Source organism: Hydractinia symbiolongicarpus, chromosome 4 (assembly GCF_029227915.1).
Source record: "Hydractinia symbiolongicarpus strain clone_291-10 chromosome 4, HSymV2.1, whole genome shotgun sequence".
NCBI classification, from domain to species: Eukaryota; Metazoa; Cnidaria; class Hydrozoa; order Anthoathecata; family Hydractiniidae; genus Hydractinia; species Hydractinia symbiolongicarpus.
Genome location: NC_079878.1, coordinates 24,305,825 through 24,323,955, shown reverse-complemented (window position 1 = coordinate 24,323,955; position 18,131 = coordinate 24,305,825). Strand labels below are relative to the sequence as shown.

The following is an 18,131-nucleotide window of genomic DNA, read 5'->3' as shown; positions in this document are numbered from 1 at the left end:
CAAAACTTTCAAAAAAAAAATTAAAATTTGTGACGTTACAATCTATAAATAGATCCTTACACCGTTATTGAAAAATAACAAATATTTGTTTAGAAATGGTAAAAATCAAGTTAAATTTTTTTTTTCAACACATAAATCAATTAGATATAGTTAAGAAAATCTATAAGGTAACATAGAATATAAACAAGAAAAATTATTTAAAAAAATCTTTTCCATGATGGCGGTAAACGTTTACGGTGCCTGAAAAGGCTAATTTTTTGTATAAGGCCATTTCTGCTTGAATTCTTATCAAAAAAGCAAATGAAACAAAAGAAAACATCTAGAGTGTGAGTAAATATGAAATAATACTGAATAGAACCAAAAAAAGAGAAAAATTTACATCATAAACGGTACTGATGACGTCATAACTTTTAAAAAGTCCATAAAGGTGACAAAATGTACGCGTATTGTTTCTACATAATATTAGCAAGAACATCCCTTTATTCACCAAAATGCTCTTGAGTATGATAGATCTCAAAGCATTTGTCAGGGTGAAGTCCTGGCTGTGATGGACACTTTTCACAAATATAGACAGTCTTCAGCGGACGGCCTTTATCGGTGCGCTTATTTTTTGCATAACAAACACGGCAATTTTTGGACAGCCTCTTGTCTTTTGCATCTTCGTCTGCAACTCGTACTGATGGAAAATGTCTACCAGTAAGTCTCTCTCTACCATCATCAGGGACATAGTTCCGTGGTAGCCCATTCTGCTTGGCTAAACTTGCAATAACATCCTGTAGGAATTCCAAGAAGGTCTTCTTTTCGTTCCCGGTACGAAACTGAAAAAGTTTGTGGGAATTCAATACTGCTTGCATAATCAATCTGAAAGCAACCTTTTTGTACCACTTGTAGTGTTTTCTGAGGACATCTATGTTATGAAGCTGCTAATCGACCATGTCAACACCTCCCATGTGGCTGTTGTACGATTTTATCATAGTGGGTTTGCGGATTGCTACACCATCTTTGTTTGCCTGACCAGTTTCTGACATTATGGCTGAATGACATGTTGATAGCAAAAAAACAATTTTTGGTTTGTTACCAGATTTGTCCTTTGCAGCTCTGTATTTTGAAACAACTATTTTGTTGTTGTTGGTTGATCTGTAAAAAGATGCTTCTCCTTTTTCCAACGCGACATCGATGATATCCTTGCAGAAATGTTTACGATTACTTCTAACTGTTCCGCAAAGATGGGTGCCATGGTTTAAAAAGTATTCAGCAAGACTCGGACTGGTGAAGTTATCAGTAAATAAGATGTGATTTTTGTAAAGGTACGGGACCATCAATGATGCAGGAATACGTTCAGTCGTTGGCATCCCTTCATTGCCGTCGTCATCATAAAACATACCTTTTCCACAGTACACTAAAAAATCAAGAGTTATTCCGCTGGAGTTACAAAGTTCATAAAGTTTGATTCCGAACCTTGCTCGTTTAGTCCGGATGTACTGTTTGAACTTCAAACGACCTTTGAAAAGTACGAGAGACTCATCAACACTCAAGTTCTGTCCTGGGTAGTAAACAGCATAACATCGTTAACGCAGCATCTCAATCAGCAGTCTCACTTTGTGAAGCCTGTCCCTATCTTCGTTTTGTGGATCAAAGTTAGGATCTTCATTATTATTGAAGTGCAAGAACTTCAGAATTAGTTGGAATCTGTTTCTTGTCATGATTTTAGAAAAAACAGGAGTACATAACAATTCATCTGTCACCCAGTACATATCAATTGACGGTTTTTGAATTATACCCATCAACAAAATAATAGCAATAAATGACTTAATTTCTTCCAACGTTACTTGTAACCACATCCCAGCATATGTATTGTTCCTTTTTTCAGGGTTATGTTCAAAATATTGTTCAGCAAACCGATTTGTTTCATCAACGAGAAGCTGAAATATTTCATCGGTTAGGTAGAGCGAAAAAAAGTCTAAAGGCGTTGGTTTATCAGGTAGAGGAACTTTTATGCGCTCTTCGTCCAAATATGGTACACGTATCTCATTGTCAATACCAACCTCCCTTTCCTTCTCCCAGCTCCAATTCTGTTCATCATTACCATTAGGTTGCAGTTGTTCTCTACCTCTGCCACGTCCCCTACCTCTACTACGTCCCCTTGCACGACCTCGTCCTCGACCTCGTCCTCGACCTCGACCTCGAACACGACCTCTGCCACGTCCTAACCATCTGTCAGCGTTATTGTTATCATTGTTGTTGTTTTTGTCTCCCTCATTTTCAGTGGCTTCTCCCTCACTGGTATTTTCCTCTGTCTCAACTGTGCCAATATCAGCATTGTGGTTGTCAGGACGCAATAAGTTCAATGGCAAATTGTCTTCATCGTCACTATCTTGTACACTTTGGTCGGTAGCAGACTCCTCACCGGTGTTGAGTAACGGTGCTGCAGGTGCAGTTGCCAGGTGGTTTGGTTCAGGGACAGCTTTTCTTCTTTCTTCTTCATCATACTCCCAATCACTGTCATCAGTGTCGTCAAAATCTTCCCCAAGATCAATTTTCCCATCACTTTCAGTCATAAAATTAACTATATCATTCATGTCATCTGTCATTTTCCTTTTTTGTCCTGACATTTTTCTAGACAAAATTCAAAATCGTCTGAAAATCGTTGTGAATGAGATTTTTTGATTTAGATTCCTGTAAATAGCCGCGGATTTCATCAGCTTTCGAACGAGACGCCGTTTGTGCAATAAAAACAAGGAATCGTGCCCTAAAAACGCGCCCGACTTGATCACCCGCTGGGCGGAGGACAGGGAAAAATCGCGGGTTTCTTATCACCCGCTGTGCGGAGGACTGGGAGTGAAAGGCTTAATGTATCAACAAAGTTCTGAACATGATAAGTCAGATAATCAATCAAAGTTTCTGTTATTCTTTATTATTTAAACCGTTTAACCTACTGAAATCAGAATTCTTTGCAACACCGACCTCTTGTTGTTTCTGAAGACCTCGCTAGCTATCTTAATCTTTGATTTTTTTCCTTTGTAATTGTCCATTAACGAATTGGAGGAAAATGTGATAGGAGGGCTTGCTGTCATTAATAAGTCCCTTATACACTGGAGCTCAAAAACTTTGGATCTTGCAACATCTTTTGATCCCGCGAATTCAGTGACCACTGTTAATATACGAGGTTTCGATGTCTGTTGCTGAGCGCCTAGAGCAAAAGGTTTCAGTGTTCATACGAAAATGGCTGAACTTGCACCGTTCCATCCCTATATGCTGACTCCTCTCCTTGCCCGCTGCCCATTAAGAGTCTCACTTCTATTTTAAAATCCGCAAAGATTAGTGGTCACCTACTTTTGTGACAGTCCAAAAATCCAATTCTGTCAACACTCAATCCATCTTTAAAGGCAGGTTCTTGGAAGGTGAGCGATGCAGTTGACATAGCTGAGGGTGAATTAAAGTACTAGACCATAAGGTAAGGGGTCCTGTACAGTGTGGACGAACCGGTTTTGGCAATACTCACAAGTACAAAAAGTTATTAGCAAAAACATCGGCTGAGATTGACGAGGAAAGCTATCTATCTAAGGCAATGCAACTTCAGGTGCAGGGCCAATGGACAAGATGGGAGAGCTACGTAAAGTTTGATCTTTCATGGAAAAACATCCTAACAACTCCTCCTAATCTCTTATCTTTCTGCCTGCAATCCACTTACAATGTTCTGCCCTCACCAAGTAACTTGAGGAAGTAGAAAGTAAATGCAGAATCATCTTGTTTCGTATGTCACACAGAAATTTGCACTTCTGCTTACATTCTTGGTGCTTGTAAAACTGGTCTTTCCCAGGAAGGATATACCTTTAGACACGATTCTGTACTTACCCATTTGGTAGAAACTTTGAAAAAGTTCATTTTTGAGCTTCCATTTTAACCTCGTAAAAAATGTCACAAAATAACCTTTCTGAGAGCCGGGTCAAAGGCACATACAAAATCTAAAGTGTCAGGTATACTACACCTGACCAAAGATTGGAAGATCGTTGCTGACACACACTCGAGCTATGTGTTTCCATTTCTGAACTTAAACCGGACCTTGTGTTATATTCAAATGAACTTAAGCGTGTTATTATTGTGGAACTCACTTGACCATGCGAGGGAAACATGAATGCTCGGACTCCACCAAAGTTGCCAAATATTCCCGTTTAATGAATGTGATTATGGTTAATGGCTGGCAAGTACATTTGTACGCAGTGGAAGTAGGAGCAAGAGGGTATTGTGCAAAAACCCCCACTGCCTGTTTAAAACGAATGGGTTTCACCAACAAACTTACTTATTCCACTGCAAATGATCTTGGTATAATCAGTATCAGGTCTTCTTTTTGTATCTGGTTGGCACGTGAATCGAATGTTTGGTCAACTGACTCCTTAATGCAATTACCCAAATCCAAGTAGGCTTTGCCCAATGTGGAGATCAAGGGTGTTTCATCTCGCCAAAAGGGGCCTTCTAAAAAGGTTAGCCAAAATAAAAATAAAACTCAATCAATTAGTGTCTATAAAAACATCGGTTTTTTAAACAAAGGCAACACTTGTTACGCCAACGCCATTTTGCAAGTATTAAGTACGATTCCAACACTCTGGTGCCAAAGTCGTTTCATTTGTCACCTATTGCGAGGTCTATTTCGCTTAACATGACGAAGCTGAATTTTCTCTGGGCTCTTGAACGTCAAATTTTGGACGCACTTAAGGGATTTCCCCCGATTGCTGCAGATAAAATCTCAACTGAAATCTTAATGTCTGTTAGCTGTAACACCTGCCTGTGCACCTCGGCAATTGTCGAAATTCAGGATATTTTAACACTGCCAATGACATCTAAAATCCAATCTTGTGTCACCAAATTTTTACCACCGGAAATTCTACCCGATGGACTTATGTGGTTTTGTCCGCAATGCTTTGCACACAGGGAGAGTACTAGAGAAACAAAAATCAGCAGGAGTAGTGAAATCTTATTCCTGCATCTTTAAAGGTTTTTAAAACATGGTGAACATCTGGTGAAAGACAACCGAGTTGTTGAATGTGTTTCTTTACGTGACTCTCTCCTGCAACTACCTCTCGTCATTGATACGGATACAATGTTTAATCAGAACTACTCATTGTTAGCAACAATTAATCACTCCGGTACGTTGACCGCAGGTCATTATTGGGCTTATGTTAAGGATCTTGCCACAAATTTTTGGTACCACTGCAACGATAGAGCGGTTTGCAAATGCTCTCCACCTATTCTCAACAACAATTCATGTTATATTCTTTGTTATGTTCTCTGTTAATACGTTTATCTTTCTTTCTTTCTTTTACATTTATCATTACATTTATAAATCCTGTACTGCCAGGGTCATGGGGGAGGAAAAGGTAAACCCAAGCGGTTTTGTATTACCCCAGCTAGTTCATTCGAACCAGTTTACCGTCAACACCCTGAGGATAAAGAGTTAAGCTTTGGGTGTAACGACCCCACTTATTACCCCAGTTCAGTAAGGTGCCCAAATTTACTAACTTGGTCTTCAGGTTTGACAATCCTGCTGTCCTTAGTCAAATATGTGCACGCTGGTCCTGTCATGACAACCTTCTGTGTAAGGCTGAGTTTTGGGCCCCTGTAATACATGTGGAAAGCAACAGCCAGAGTTACAAGTTCTGGCGCACAGGAGGGTTTTTATTTAATTCTTTTTTATATTATATATTTTTGAGATATAAATTTTTTCTATTTGTGTTTGTTCTGTAAACAGTCCGTTTATGTTGTTAGCTCTGTCTTGTGTCGTATTTTTTGTGATTGAAGGATTGTTTTTGCTGTTCAAGATTTTCTCAGAGAATAGTTATAGGTCCCAAGTTGGACAGTACCCATGCTTGTAATAAGCAAGAAAGTGTATTCAGCATCTTCTTCTGGGAGCCTAATCCCAATTTTTTTTACATCCACCGTCCCTGTAGACAAGATAATTCGGTGCAGTTTGCTGTATTGTAAACCTTTTTCATAGTCATTTCCTTATGGAGACAGTATCAGATCTAGACAATTAGGATTACATCACACATGATCTTGTCTTTGGAGAGTAACGACTCCACTTATTACCTGAGTTTAAAAACAAAGAATAGCACAGTTGAACAGAGAACGGTTGAAGTTTACTCTAGGAAGATAGGGATGTCTAGCTTGACATCCAGGGTACGTAGGTTCAAAAATATGGGTCGAAACCTACCTGCCCTTGGTTTAAGTTCTGTTCATCTATCTTTTCAAATGTGTTGTGTCGTTTTATTTTTTATTTTTATTTATTTTTAATAAATTTCTTGAAAAAGGGAGAATTATGCTTTTAGAGGCGTTTCTCTAGAGGAGTACAACCTTTAGCTTGTTTCCAAAGGCCTAACAGGTTGAGTTCATCATTGTGGTGGCTAGCCACCTCTTTGTAATTTTTTTTCTTATTTTCTCTTTAAATTTTTGGAATTTTCCTTTTATGCTCAAAATGTGTTTATTTTCATAGTGCTTCAACTATCTCCAACTATCACAATGAGCCTTCTTCCTTGTTGGGTTTTTTTGCTTATAATATGCAATAATCCTGGTCATTGTAATAAAAAAAGAAAGAGCCTGAAAGCATTAATTATCATAACTAATAACCATGAGACAATGCTGTAATTTCTTTTATCTGTTTTGTTTTGTCTGGTCTCCAAAAACAATGGAGAATAAAATAAATACAAAATTAAATCTAAGTGGAATAAATGATAAAGAAGTTTTTACCAGCAGCCACTGAGGATGAGACCCAAGTCTCGCTGGGAAGCTAAAAAGAAAAGAAGAAAAAAAGATAACAGAACAAACCACACAGTTAGTAAAAGCCTCAACAGCAAGACCTCTCTGAAGAAAAGAAAAAGCCCCAACGAAAATAAGAAAACTGCAGACTATTTCAGGGAACTTTTGAATTCTAGAAATGCGCGCATGCGAGTGCATTTCTGTTTCCTTTAATCATATCGCATTCTACTGTACACATCCGTTAATTTGAACACGATATTATACAAATGTTTGAATTTTAAGGCATTTGAATTAGTGGAAGTATACTACCGCGGGTAGTTTTAAATCTAAGTTTTGCGTATGTGTTATAGGAGTCTCTTGAATAACTGACAGAAATGGAACTGCATCAGTCTATAACCGGTAAGATACAAAAATCCAATACGTGTTTCTACTTTCTTATCCCTGAACAGAATTTATCAGAATATGTGCTCCCTACCGCCCAAGAGAACCCGTACGAGCAGAAGTGAATGAGGCATGCTGCTTACAGGCAGTATGTTTTTTGGCAGAGAGGCTACTTGGGGAAACAGGACAGGCATATCATTGCAAGTTGCTGTATCTAGAAATTTAAAGGTACGCAATTTTTTATAAGCAACCGCTTTCTATGGCTAAGATTTGGTGTAAAATTTTGTACAATTTAAAAATGAGGCTGAAATCAAAGTGTTGCCCTTAGCAACTGCGGCTGAAACAAGATATTCAGATATATATACAAATTATTAAAACGTTAAAATAGAAACTTTCAGGAATCTTCAATTTTTGGACCAAATCTTGTTTTCGTCTGAATTTCGTTAAAGCCTGTGTACAGGGATCAGGTGGAGGCAATCCAACATTTCCTTTAATGCTGTCATTATACGACTGTCACATTGATACAACAGCATACCTTAAATAAAAAATATTATGGTAGTTGCTAATCAGGGATATGCAGTTCGTACTTATCGCTGAAAGGGTTTACGTCATTTTACCAATGTAGTAGTACAACTTCTGAGTGAGAGCATTGGCCACATATTTCTTGCTTTATACTGTTGATAGCCTATACTGTTGATTTTAGGATAACGTAGAAAAAGTTTTCCAAGTCAAAAGTATGCATAAAACATATAACGGCATCAAGTTTTAGTATTTACACCAAACTGTGTTGACTATCTCATCATGATTTGTCCTTGGAAAGTACCTGTAATTGTAATTAAGTATGGAGCATAACCCATTATTTGATCAAAAATTGACACATTGACAACTTTCGGATATGAAGAAGATGTTTGTTTTAAGTATGGCTTTGTTTGTTCTTCTTCGTTTAATTCCCTATGTAAACACTTTGCTTCAGTACTTCCTTAACCAAGAATCCCTTCATGTGGACCTTGAACATGATAAAGAATACCACGAAGTTGAGACTAAGACATAAAATATTAAATTAAAAATAGTTTGCTGACATAATTGGAAACATAACGTTATTCCAGCATCCATCCATGTCAAAATCGGTAACCTTGTACTCCATGGCACTTTCACAATGTTCACAGGTATACCAAAACTGTCAAACAATGTCTGGTATCCATTCCAGAAGGTCTTTGTTTTCTGTTTTATGACCAGCAGCCTAAAAACAAAAAAGGTGATATGAAAGATATAACCTTTTTCGTATCCAATGTAGAATACACACCCTACAAATGTCAAACCTCTTTCACAAAGGCGAGGTTTGCTATTTTTCTCCAAGTGCTCCATATCTCCAACTTTTTGTGACAATCCCTTTAACATTAACAATGTCAAACAATGGATATTCATTCATGACTTCAGATATTGTTGCGAAGGTTAATTCGTGCTTTGGAGAGTCAAATTCAAGGTTTTTCTTCTTGACAGATGTGTAGTCAGTTACTCACACATCGTTTTGTAAACTTCTTTTAAACGATCGAAGTTCACAACCAGAATTATGTGAAGATATTTCATTAATAAATTTATGTTTTTCGGGAGAAAAAACAAATGTCCTCTGTTCACAACTTTCAGTCGCTAACATGAAATCGTAATACTTTCTTTTCTTGTCTCTAGAGCATTTAAAAGGTGACACATTCGAAATGTACCCAACGAAAACTTCAGGAGGAGTAAAAAAGATATGGAGTCGTTTGATACAATTGAATTATGAAAGTTTGTTTGCAATGAAATTTTGAAGAAAATGCACTTACCCTTTTCTTTCCTGGGAGTGTAACTTTTGTTAATAGACATAACGCGAAGCTGAAAAAGCAGAACAAATAAATTATATACAAAATGAAAACAACCAGTGACCTAAAATGAGATTGAGTTGTAACGAAAATGCACAGTATCATCAGAATAGTACAATGTGAGGAGCTTTGAGAACATGGTTATTAAAAAATCTGTTAAGTACATGAACAGGCTCCATGATCCATCTTGTGTGTGAGTGTGACTCTGCACCAGGTGTGCATGTCCCAACTGTTTAATGATAATATAAAGTTTGGTACAAATAGTATTTCAGAATCCATAAAATAGTCAGGTGAATATTTGGAATTCTGAAGTCCAAAAAAATTAAATTAAGGATATCACAGAAATCACAACAAGGAAACCAAAACAGCATCGTGATCAAAATATTACTAAAATAATGTTTCATGACATGGACATGATCAATGACACCACCAGATATATGAGTTGGGTCGTGTACAAGTTGCATGTAGCCACATGGCTCAATCATTGAAATGATAGTATTGACTGGTTGATCTAAGTAATTGAGATTGAAATCACCAAGAATGACATGCGGTGACTTAAAAAGAACTAAATATGATAATAGTTCAAAATTCTTCTGTTACAAATATGGGATGTAAGAAATCAAAAACCCCTGAGAAATCTTCCGCAAATCACACAAAATCTTGTAAAATCAAAAAACCCGAAAAACTTGCTACAAGGTCTTCCAAAACAACAGTCGCATTGCCATCTAACCCTGATTTTAGGAATAGCGGTCTAAAAAACTTGGGAAGCACATGTTATGCAAACTCCATTTTACAATGTTTTTATAACCTTCCAAAAGTTAAAGAAGCCGTGTCTGTCAGCAAAACAACCTCAAAGTTAGGCGAAGCATTTGTAGGTGTTCTTCAAAGTTTGGCTGTTTCTAGAAGTCCAGTTGATCCCTCCCATTTTTTGCCACGGTGGGCCATTTTGCGTATAAAAATGCTCAACACGGATATTTTTACCGGCCCGTGACTTTCCTTATGACAGGTCACATGAAGTAATACCGTAAAAACACCCTCCCTCCCGGAACATATATATTCAATGCGGACAAGCGCGCAGAAAACCCACGGAGGAGTATTATTCAAAAAAGAAATATGGCTGCTCAATGACCGAGCGATTTGTGTTTTGAAGATCTCTGCAGAAAGGAAAACAACAAGAATATGTGATTAGCAAATAACAAATGGGTATATTACTATTATTTTATGGCTCTTGCTTACCAATATCACGAAAAGAAGATTAGATGAAGAAAACCCGCTTTTAGCTATATTGTGTTGTAGAAGTAGGGAAAATAACCTTGCATGGCGAGAATAAATGCATTTGGAAAAAAAAGCAATAGGAAATAGCTGTGCTAAAGAGATATAATGACAGTAAAATGTTATACAAGACCTTATACAATGAAAAAATAAATGGAACATAAAGTAAGAGTGAAAACTTCTTCATAACATAGAATGGGATATGGTATAGCAGCCTAGCTAGCACCACCGCCGTCACATCATATCAAAACTTTACTTTTAAAAAAAGTAGCCTAGCTGTGAATATTAGCTTGTATTGTCAAGGATGAAACTTTTCCCCATATACTCGGATTTCCGGATATTTGAATAAGAAAGGCGCCTCAGCTCAAGATCCTCGAACAAGTGTTAAATATTTTCGGATTTTGAAAAGTATCAAGTTTCACCGTTGACTGTACAATATAAAACTAATCCCTCTAAAATATATAAACAAATGTTTTGAAACTAAATATAGAAATATACCGTTACTTCTCAAAAATTCTTAAACGTGAAGCGATATATCATTCAGAAATAAACAATGCGAAGATATTCTCATTGTTTCACAGTATTTAGTATACGTTTTGCGATCGAGGACGTCAAAGTGCTGCAGCGGTCTGAAAATTTCAACGTGATCATTGCACCTAGGCTCAGTGGCAATTCGGCTACTATAAAAACACTTTATTTCCTTTAGATCTAAAAAAATATTTTTTCTCACAAGGTATAATACTAAAAATGATTATTAGCCTGTCAAATTGCTTTACCTTTACTGACGGACAAAATATAATCCAAAAACGTTTTCAACCATCTATGTTCATACAGTATAACAATAGGAATTTAAAAAAACTATACGAGAAAAAAATTCCCGCAATGAAATATAACCACGATCAGTACTAAAAAAATATTTAACAGTAAAAACATGAATAAATTTCTAAGAGATGCAATTTTTTAAAACATTTTGAGGTAAAATCCGCATCACAACAAATACTCTTGAATACCATATGCATAAAAATGAATACTCTTCTGAATAACATTGAATAACATCAAGGAATAAATAGAACACGTTTGCGAAAATGACCAAAGTTCGCTCACACAAAAAACAAGAAAAACCGTATATAAAGGTCTTTTGTCATAGTTAAAATGTATTAAATTTTGCGCATATAAATTTTTCATTCAGTGGTACATATTTTTGCAAAAGATTCACAAAATTAGATATTGTTGAATTATTTTGTGAAAATAAATATACAAAAATATTTCAAAAACGTGAAGATCGCAAAATTAGAAAAAATTCTCTCTGAGGTTATTTTTATCCGATTTATCTTCTTGAAGATAGTGCATAAACTGTGACATGAAATATTTGATCACCCTTCGGAAATATTCAAAATAAAAAGTTCGTGAAGTTAAATACACAAAGTCATAAATACCAAAATTTGATACCAGCGAAATTAAATACGTTTTAACTATATTTTTTTAAAGACAAGGAACCTTTGGGGTTTTCTTTTCTTTTCTTTTCCTGCCCAATAGCGAAAGTACCCCAAGTACAAAAGAAATCCACTCAACATGAAAATGAAGCTGTACTTAGAATCAATAAAAACTAAAAAACAAAACAAAAAACTAAAACTAAAATTACAACTTCAAATCTTCATAGATTTTAGACATGAATGAACTTTCACATAACTTACACTTTGCTTCGCTAGCTACAAATTTCAATGCACATTTTTTGCAACTTTCACTGTCTTCGTCTGGTGTGTATTGTGTACCTCTGAGTTTGTACGTAACTTTATCGTAGCCTTTTTCACGCAAGTGTATCAATTGAATATATTCGTGGCGAAAAATTCTGGGCCATCTACATTTGAAAGTTGTGTTCTTAGCATACTTTGCGATCATTTGATGCTTTTGCTCACGACCTTCCATGCTATTGCATCCAAGACCAAATTTGTAAGCATGTCAAGTTTTTTCGGCATGAACTGGAACAGCATTGCAAAGTGTCCAAAGACTGGGAGAAACACTGACATCGTAGAAACAAACTAATTTGAATATTAAATCACACTGTACTTTCAATTCTTGTAATAAACTTCCATTGAAATTTTCCACTCTAACGGAGTAGGAAATAACATTTCTTAAACAACAGCATTGAAAATGACTTTGATGCAGGCGTTTCTTCATTTCATCACTTTTAACCTCTCGTAGTACGGACATACACATTTCTGGAAAATTCTTGAGAAACGCCACACTTTCTTTACCCCCAAACCGATAAGTGAAACTACACTGATCTTTCTTTTTGTTCTCGTTGAACCAAGTGGTAATCTTCTTTGCAAGGAAATTACAATTCATTTTAGAGCGAATAAATTCAACAAACTTCTGGAATGTTTGATTACATGGAATTTCAGAAAAGATTTTAAATGAACCGATAGGATAGACGAGAGCAAATATTTTGATGAAATGCTCTTTTACAACATTGTTTTTTAAATGCAGGGGTTCAGCTTTCGCTCTGTCAATATACTGTCCTACAAGTGGTTCGAATTCTTGTCTGGATTGCAACGTTTTGGATATGTACGTGAGACTGTTTCCTTTACTTTTCTTCTCAATTTCATTTTTCTTGACTTCAATCTTTTTAACATCTTCAATCCTTTTTTCATAATCAAATGGTTTCCACTGGTCGCCATATGAAAAGTTCATGTTTGCTGCATTATCTTGATTAGCTGTACCAAATGTGGTAAAATAATATGAAGAATTTGTGAGTTCACCAGCAAGAAAAGCTAACATCTTCATGTCGTTGGGAAGTTCTCCCAGTGAAAATTCTACTTTGTGGACTACATCATTGACATTGATTGTGAATACAGTACTTTCCAAATACTTTATATCTGCAATAACTTTTAAAACAAATTTCCGAACAGTCGATGAACTCTCTTCCACGTCAGCACCAAATAACAAATAATTTTCAGAACTACTACAAATCCGATTTCCGACATTTAAAAACGAAACCAAGAAACTCATACCGCATATTGGGGCACCATCACCACCAATGGCAAGAACAAACAAGAATGAATCTGGATCTTTTTTTTTCATATTCTCAAACACAATTAATTTATCTTTCCGGCATTCATTTGCTAAGAGATAAAACTTAGCTAGCCTCAAGATGTATTCATCACAAGAGCGATAATTTCCGGCTACCGGTTCATCTGACAATGTTGGATAAACTTCATGTAAGGTTCCAATATCGATTGAATTGATTATTGACGCAAGATGTGGATATAGCACATAATTTGCAAGTTTCATTTTACTATTCAAAGAGTTTTTATTGGCTTTTCGGATGGCTCTATATTTCGCTTTTCCCATTACGTTATGGCTATATAATAGACACTGAGTGACCTCAAGACATTTTCAGAAGATTTATAATAATCATTGTTCCAATTTTTAACAATGTTATTAGTAATTAATTTCACAACGGATGGTTTAGAATCTAGGATACCTTTTGCAACTACATTTGAAGGAAATTTTGCACATAGCGAAACAAGCGTGCCAAAGATTACTGGGTCTGAATTTTCTTTAGTGCCTCCATGTATGGCTGTACAGACATCTATTGTTTCCTGACGACGACAATGTTTAGCGGATCTGTTCACCTCTTTACAGGATGGATTGTGTTTTCTTTTGAGTGAAGTAGCCTTGCTAATTGAAAAGCTTCTTTTCTGTAGTTCTGAATCAACTAAAGTTTTCTTATTAGCTAATGAATTTTCTATATCAATTAATCTACTCCTCTTCCGGTTGCACTGCTGTCTTTTAGCATCAATCTTATCACTGAGTAAAGTAACTTTACTTTCAAGCTTTAAAATTTCCGAACTCCTATACTTTATTAAACTTTGTTGAGTCAATATTTTTGAATCCATTGTTTTTATTTTTTTCAAATTAGAGGTAAACTACCCTATTTGCGAAAATTTGGCGTGTTCAGCTTTGGATTTACCTTTTGGGGGCATATCATAGAACAACAAAATTAAACAACCAAATTATTAAAAAATAAAGTCAATAGCTACATACATTACCATACTTGTTGGTGACTTTGTAACTTATTTCCATGACCATTGTTTTCGTACTAACTTTGTACGTCATAACAGCTAATTTTGAACCCGAGACAACAATATCACCACTCACACCATTCTTCAAATTTTTGTGAAAATTTTCGGACACACTAACTGAGCACAATTTACTCAAATGAAATTTTAACGAACCAAGATGATCGAAGGTAATTTTAATTTCTTTTATGATGTTCTTCTTATCTCTTTTGACCTCTATCACACGACCAAACAATGTTTTGTAGTCTTTGATTGCTTTGTGTACTACCAAAAATACAGCTGGCGGAATTCGTTCCAATACTGAAATTCTGAAAGGACTTTTTAAAGTTGCTCTTGCATTGATTTTGCGGCGAATGCTAGCAAGCACATTGTCAAGATGAAAGTTTATTATTTCTACGTAAGAAATGCTTTTCTTTTCCAAGGCTACATAGGAATTGAAATCACCACGTTCCATTCGAAACAAGTCTTATAACAAGTCTTATAACACCTAAAAGAGACAACAACTGTTCAACAAAAATGGCTGCCGTGACGCACCAAGGAGTGAAATACCCTGATATTGCTAGCTCATTTAGAGAGAATAATTTTGGAGAAACAAAAATCTAAAACAACAGAAAGTTGGTGCAACTACTGTAGTTTCAGGAAAACATCGACTTAGAAGTGGAAAAGCGAAGCTGGTATTATTCTATACTCCATCTCTATGACCTACCAACAGAAAAAAGTAAAAAACTCCATAAAAGAGCTTGCTGAAATAGAAGACTTACCGACGCTGAAGTATCAAGTGTTTATATTCAACGAAAAGCTTGTGCTTTCCTCTGTTTGAATCAAGAAATGTTATCGCGCTCGTATACGTGTAAAATGAGTACCAGATCTTCAAAGTTTCTTGCAAATCGTTTCATATTACGCGGACAGAAATGTGCCGATTCGAAATTTCCGGGCCGATTTTGATGGACGATTTAGTTAAGCATTTTTCGGGTCGTTTTGGCCCACCGTGTGCGTGCTATGAAACATCATATCTCAGCTGCGAAGGGAAGTGCATTTAATATTTTTGCTCAGCACGACGTCCCCGAAGTTCTTGAATATCTCCTACCTGGTCTGTCATTAGACTTTCCATTTCTTGGAAGTCTTTTTAGTATTGGCATCAAGACATCAACCACTTGCAATTCATGTCATATTACCAGCTCCTCAGAAGTTATAGCACCATGCATCCAACTTTCTCTGCACCCTACGTTACAATCTTCCTTAGATAATTTCTTCGAAAGCGAGGAGTTGTCAGACACCAATGCCTACTTCTGCCATGTTTGCAACGCTCATCAAACTGCTCTAGTTGAAAAAGTTCCCATCTCATTTTACAGCTAAAACGTTTTGCCAGTGCCAACGGCCTTGTGTCAAAAATTGCCTCTCGTATTACTGCTTACCCCGGTACCCTTTCCATACCTTTAACCGTAGATGGAGAAGTGAAATTTCGTAAAAATTTTCAATTAAGGGCTATTATCAACCATTGCGGCAACTTAAACAATGGTCACTACACAACCATAGCCTTCGACCAAATGGTACACAGGTGGATACATTGCAACGATAGAGCAGTAATTTTCTTTGATAACCGCCTTATTAACAGTCACGAGTCATATGTTTTCTTTTTAAAAGAGCTGAGATAAGAATATTTTAACCGGAATGAGTCAGCAAGGGGGCTTGACTACACTCAGTCTTGTCTTTGGAGAGTGACGACTCCACTTATTACCCCAGTCAAAAATAAAACAAAATCAAATAAAAATTAAGTTAGCAAGGGGGTTTGATCATACTAGGTCTTGTCTTTGGAGAGTGACGACTCCACTTATTACCCCAGTTAAAAAAAAATAACTAACTAAAAAAATAAAAAAAAATATTAGCAGGGGGGTTTGATCACACATGATCTTGTCTTTGGAGAGTAACGACTCCACTTATTACCTGAGTTAAAAACAAAGAATAGCACAGCTGAACAGAAAGTGGTCAAAGTTAATTTTAGGAAGATAGGGATGTCTAGTTTCTGCTGATGACCGTCCGCGGACCTCTTTGAGGTGACCCAGCTAGACATCCAGGGTACTTAGGTTCAGAAATATGGGTCGAAACCTACCTGCCCTTGGTTAAAGTTATGTTCATCTTTTCAAATGTGTTGTGTCCTTTTTATTTTATTATTTTATATTTTTTTAATTCCTTGTAAAAAAGAATTGTGCTTTTAGAGGCATATCCTCTAGAGGAGTACAAACTCTAGCTTGTTTCCAAAGACCTAACAGGTTGAGTTCATCATTGCGGTGGCTTGCCACCTCTTTGTAAATTATTTTCTTTAAGTGGAGATAACAAATGGCTTTGCCCATTTTGCACATCTTAAGCTGCGACACTCGAAGCAGAAATAGCAAAGAGTGAATCGCACTTTTGAACGCATTGTTCATTTGAAATTTATCCAGTTAGAAGATCATATTTTAAAACAGCTGTCCACTGTTTCTTGTATTCTGAATCTTTTGCGCTTCCAGGGCTGCTACAAAATGCAGCATTCCGTAAGACCTCAACAACAATTTCTCCCATGTGTTCTTTTTTGTGGCAGTTTAAACATTAGGAAGCAGGTCGACTTTGCTAGGGCAGGTCTTATCCTTGTGTGAGACGTTTCTATGGCTATCTTGATTATTACCCCAGTCATCTCATTAGTTACTCGCAGATCTTACACAGATTAAAAAATTTCCTGTGAAAGAGGATTCCAGAGCCTCGTCTTGACCACTTAGTGGACCTCGTCTTACAGGTGACCCACCTGGAATCTTGATACCCTTGGTAGATTGGTATACACCGGTCCAGCCAGGACATGTGCCATTATGGATATTGCGCATACGAGACTGAGTTCTAGTTTAATATGGACAGCGATGGATAATCATTTATTAACAGAAAGCGTCATAAAGGAATATTGCAGAAAGATTGTGGTTGTGAGCCACCTCTTCGTTTATTTTGCTTTCCAGGAGAGAAAAGATATTCCTTATAAGTGAGAAAGATGTATCTAGCTAATCAAAAGAAAAAAAATCAAGATGGTTCACAATTTTGTAGACAAGATTCCATCAGAAAAATACTCTGATCCTACTGTGAAAGTAGAATATCCATCTGCTCCAACTGATGTTATATCAAAAAGACGGTTGTTTAGAAACCCAGTGCCTGCGAAGAAACGAAAAATTAAAGAAGCACCTTCCACGCCATTTCAGTTTCCTCCACTATCACCAATACCGGAACCAATCTTAGAAGATTCATCACAGGATGCCTAATACAATGCTAGCGACATTTTTTCTCCTCCACCACCATCTGTTGAGCATAGCTACTGCCTTACGAATAATTGTAAAGACAGGAATTGTCTAGAATGTGCAAATAAAATAGAGAATGAAACACTCAAAGTAATATTAAATTAAAATCAGAAAACAAGCAATTGAGAAGAGAGAAACTTCACACATCACATATGTCATGGAAAAAATTAAAGGCTGGCAATAAAATGAACTTTTACAAATAGATCACATCTATTCGAGCTTTTTACACCATATTTGAACTAATAAATCCATATGTAGAAGAAGTACAATACCACAACATTACAAAAAACAATCATCCAAAACCACTAGATCTTTTTCTAGGTTCAACAGAAGATAACTTATTAAATTGAATTTCTGCTTATGATAATGAGGTAAGTCTTTGATTCAAAAAGAGAAGCCACCTTATAACAAGAACGTAAGGAGCTTTCCATTATATTTATTTAAATAAATTTCCTTCGCACACGTTCACGATTATT

At 36.3% G+C, this 18,131-nt stretch overlaps 1 protein-coding gene across 1 annotated transcript; it reads right to left on the bottom strand.

Annotated features, from left to right (window-relative positions):
• Positions 1 to 11,008: 11,008 nt before the first annotated feature.
• On the bottom strand, positions 11,009 to 13,043 carry LOC130642350 (uncharacterized). The gene is made up of 2 exons (XM_057449436.1): positions 12,453 to 13,043; positions 11,009 to 12,218 (listed from the first exon to the last, which is right to left on the bottom strand). Exons 1-2 carry the CDS (start codon positions 13,041 to 13,043, stop codon positions 11,898 to 11,900), a joined length of 912 nt encoding a protein of 303 aa, XP_057305419.1. The 3' UTR covers positions 11,009 to 11,897.
• Positions 13,044 to 18,131: the final 5,088 nt, after the last annotated feature.

Coding starts and splice junctions, on each gene's coding strand:
- LOC130642350 (XM_057449436.1), bottom strand. CDS start 13,043: ATGAAGATGTTAGCTTTTCTTGCTGGTGAACTCACAAATTCTTCATAT. Junction 12,219..12,452: donor GTATGTCCGTACTACGAGAG/GTTAAAAGTGAT, acceptor GAAAAAACTTGA/CATGCTTACAAATTTGGTCT.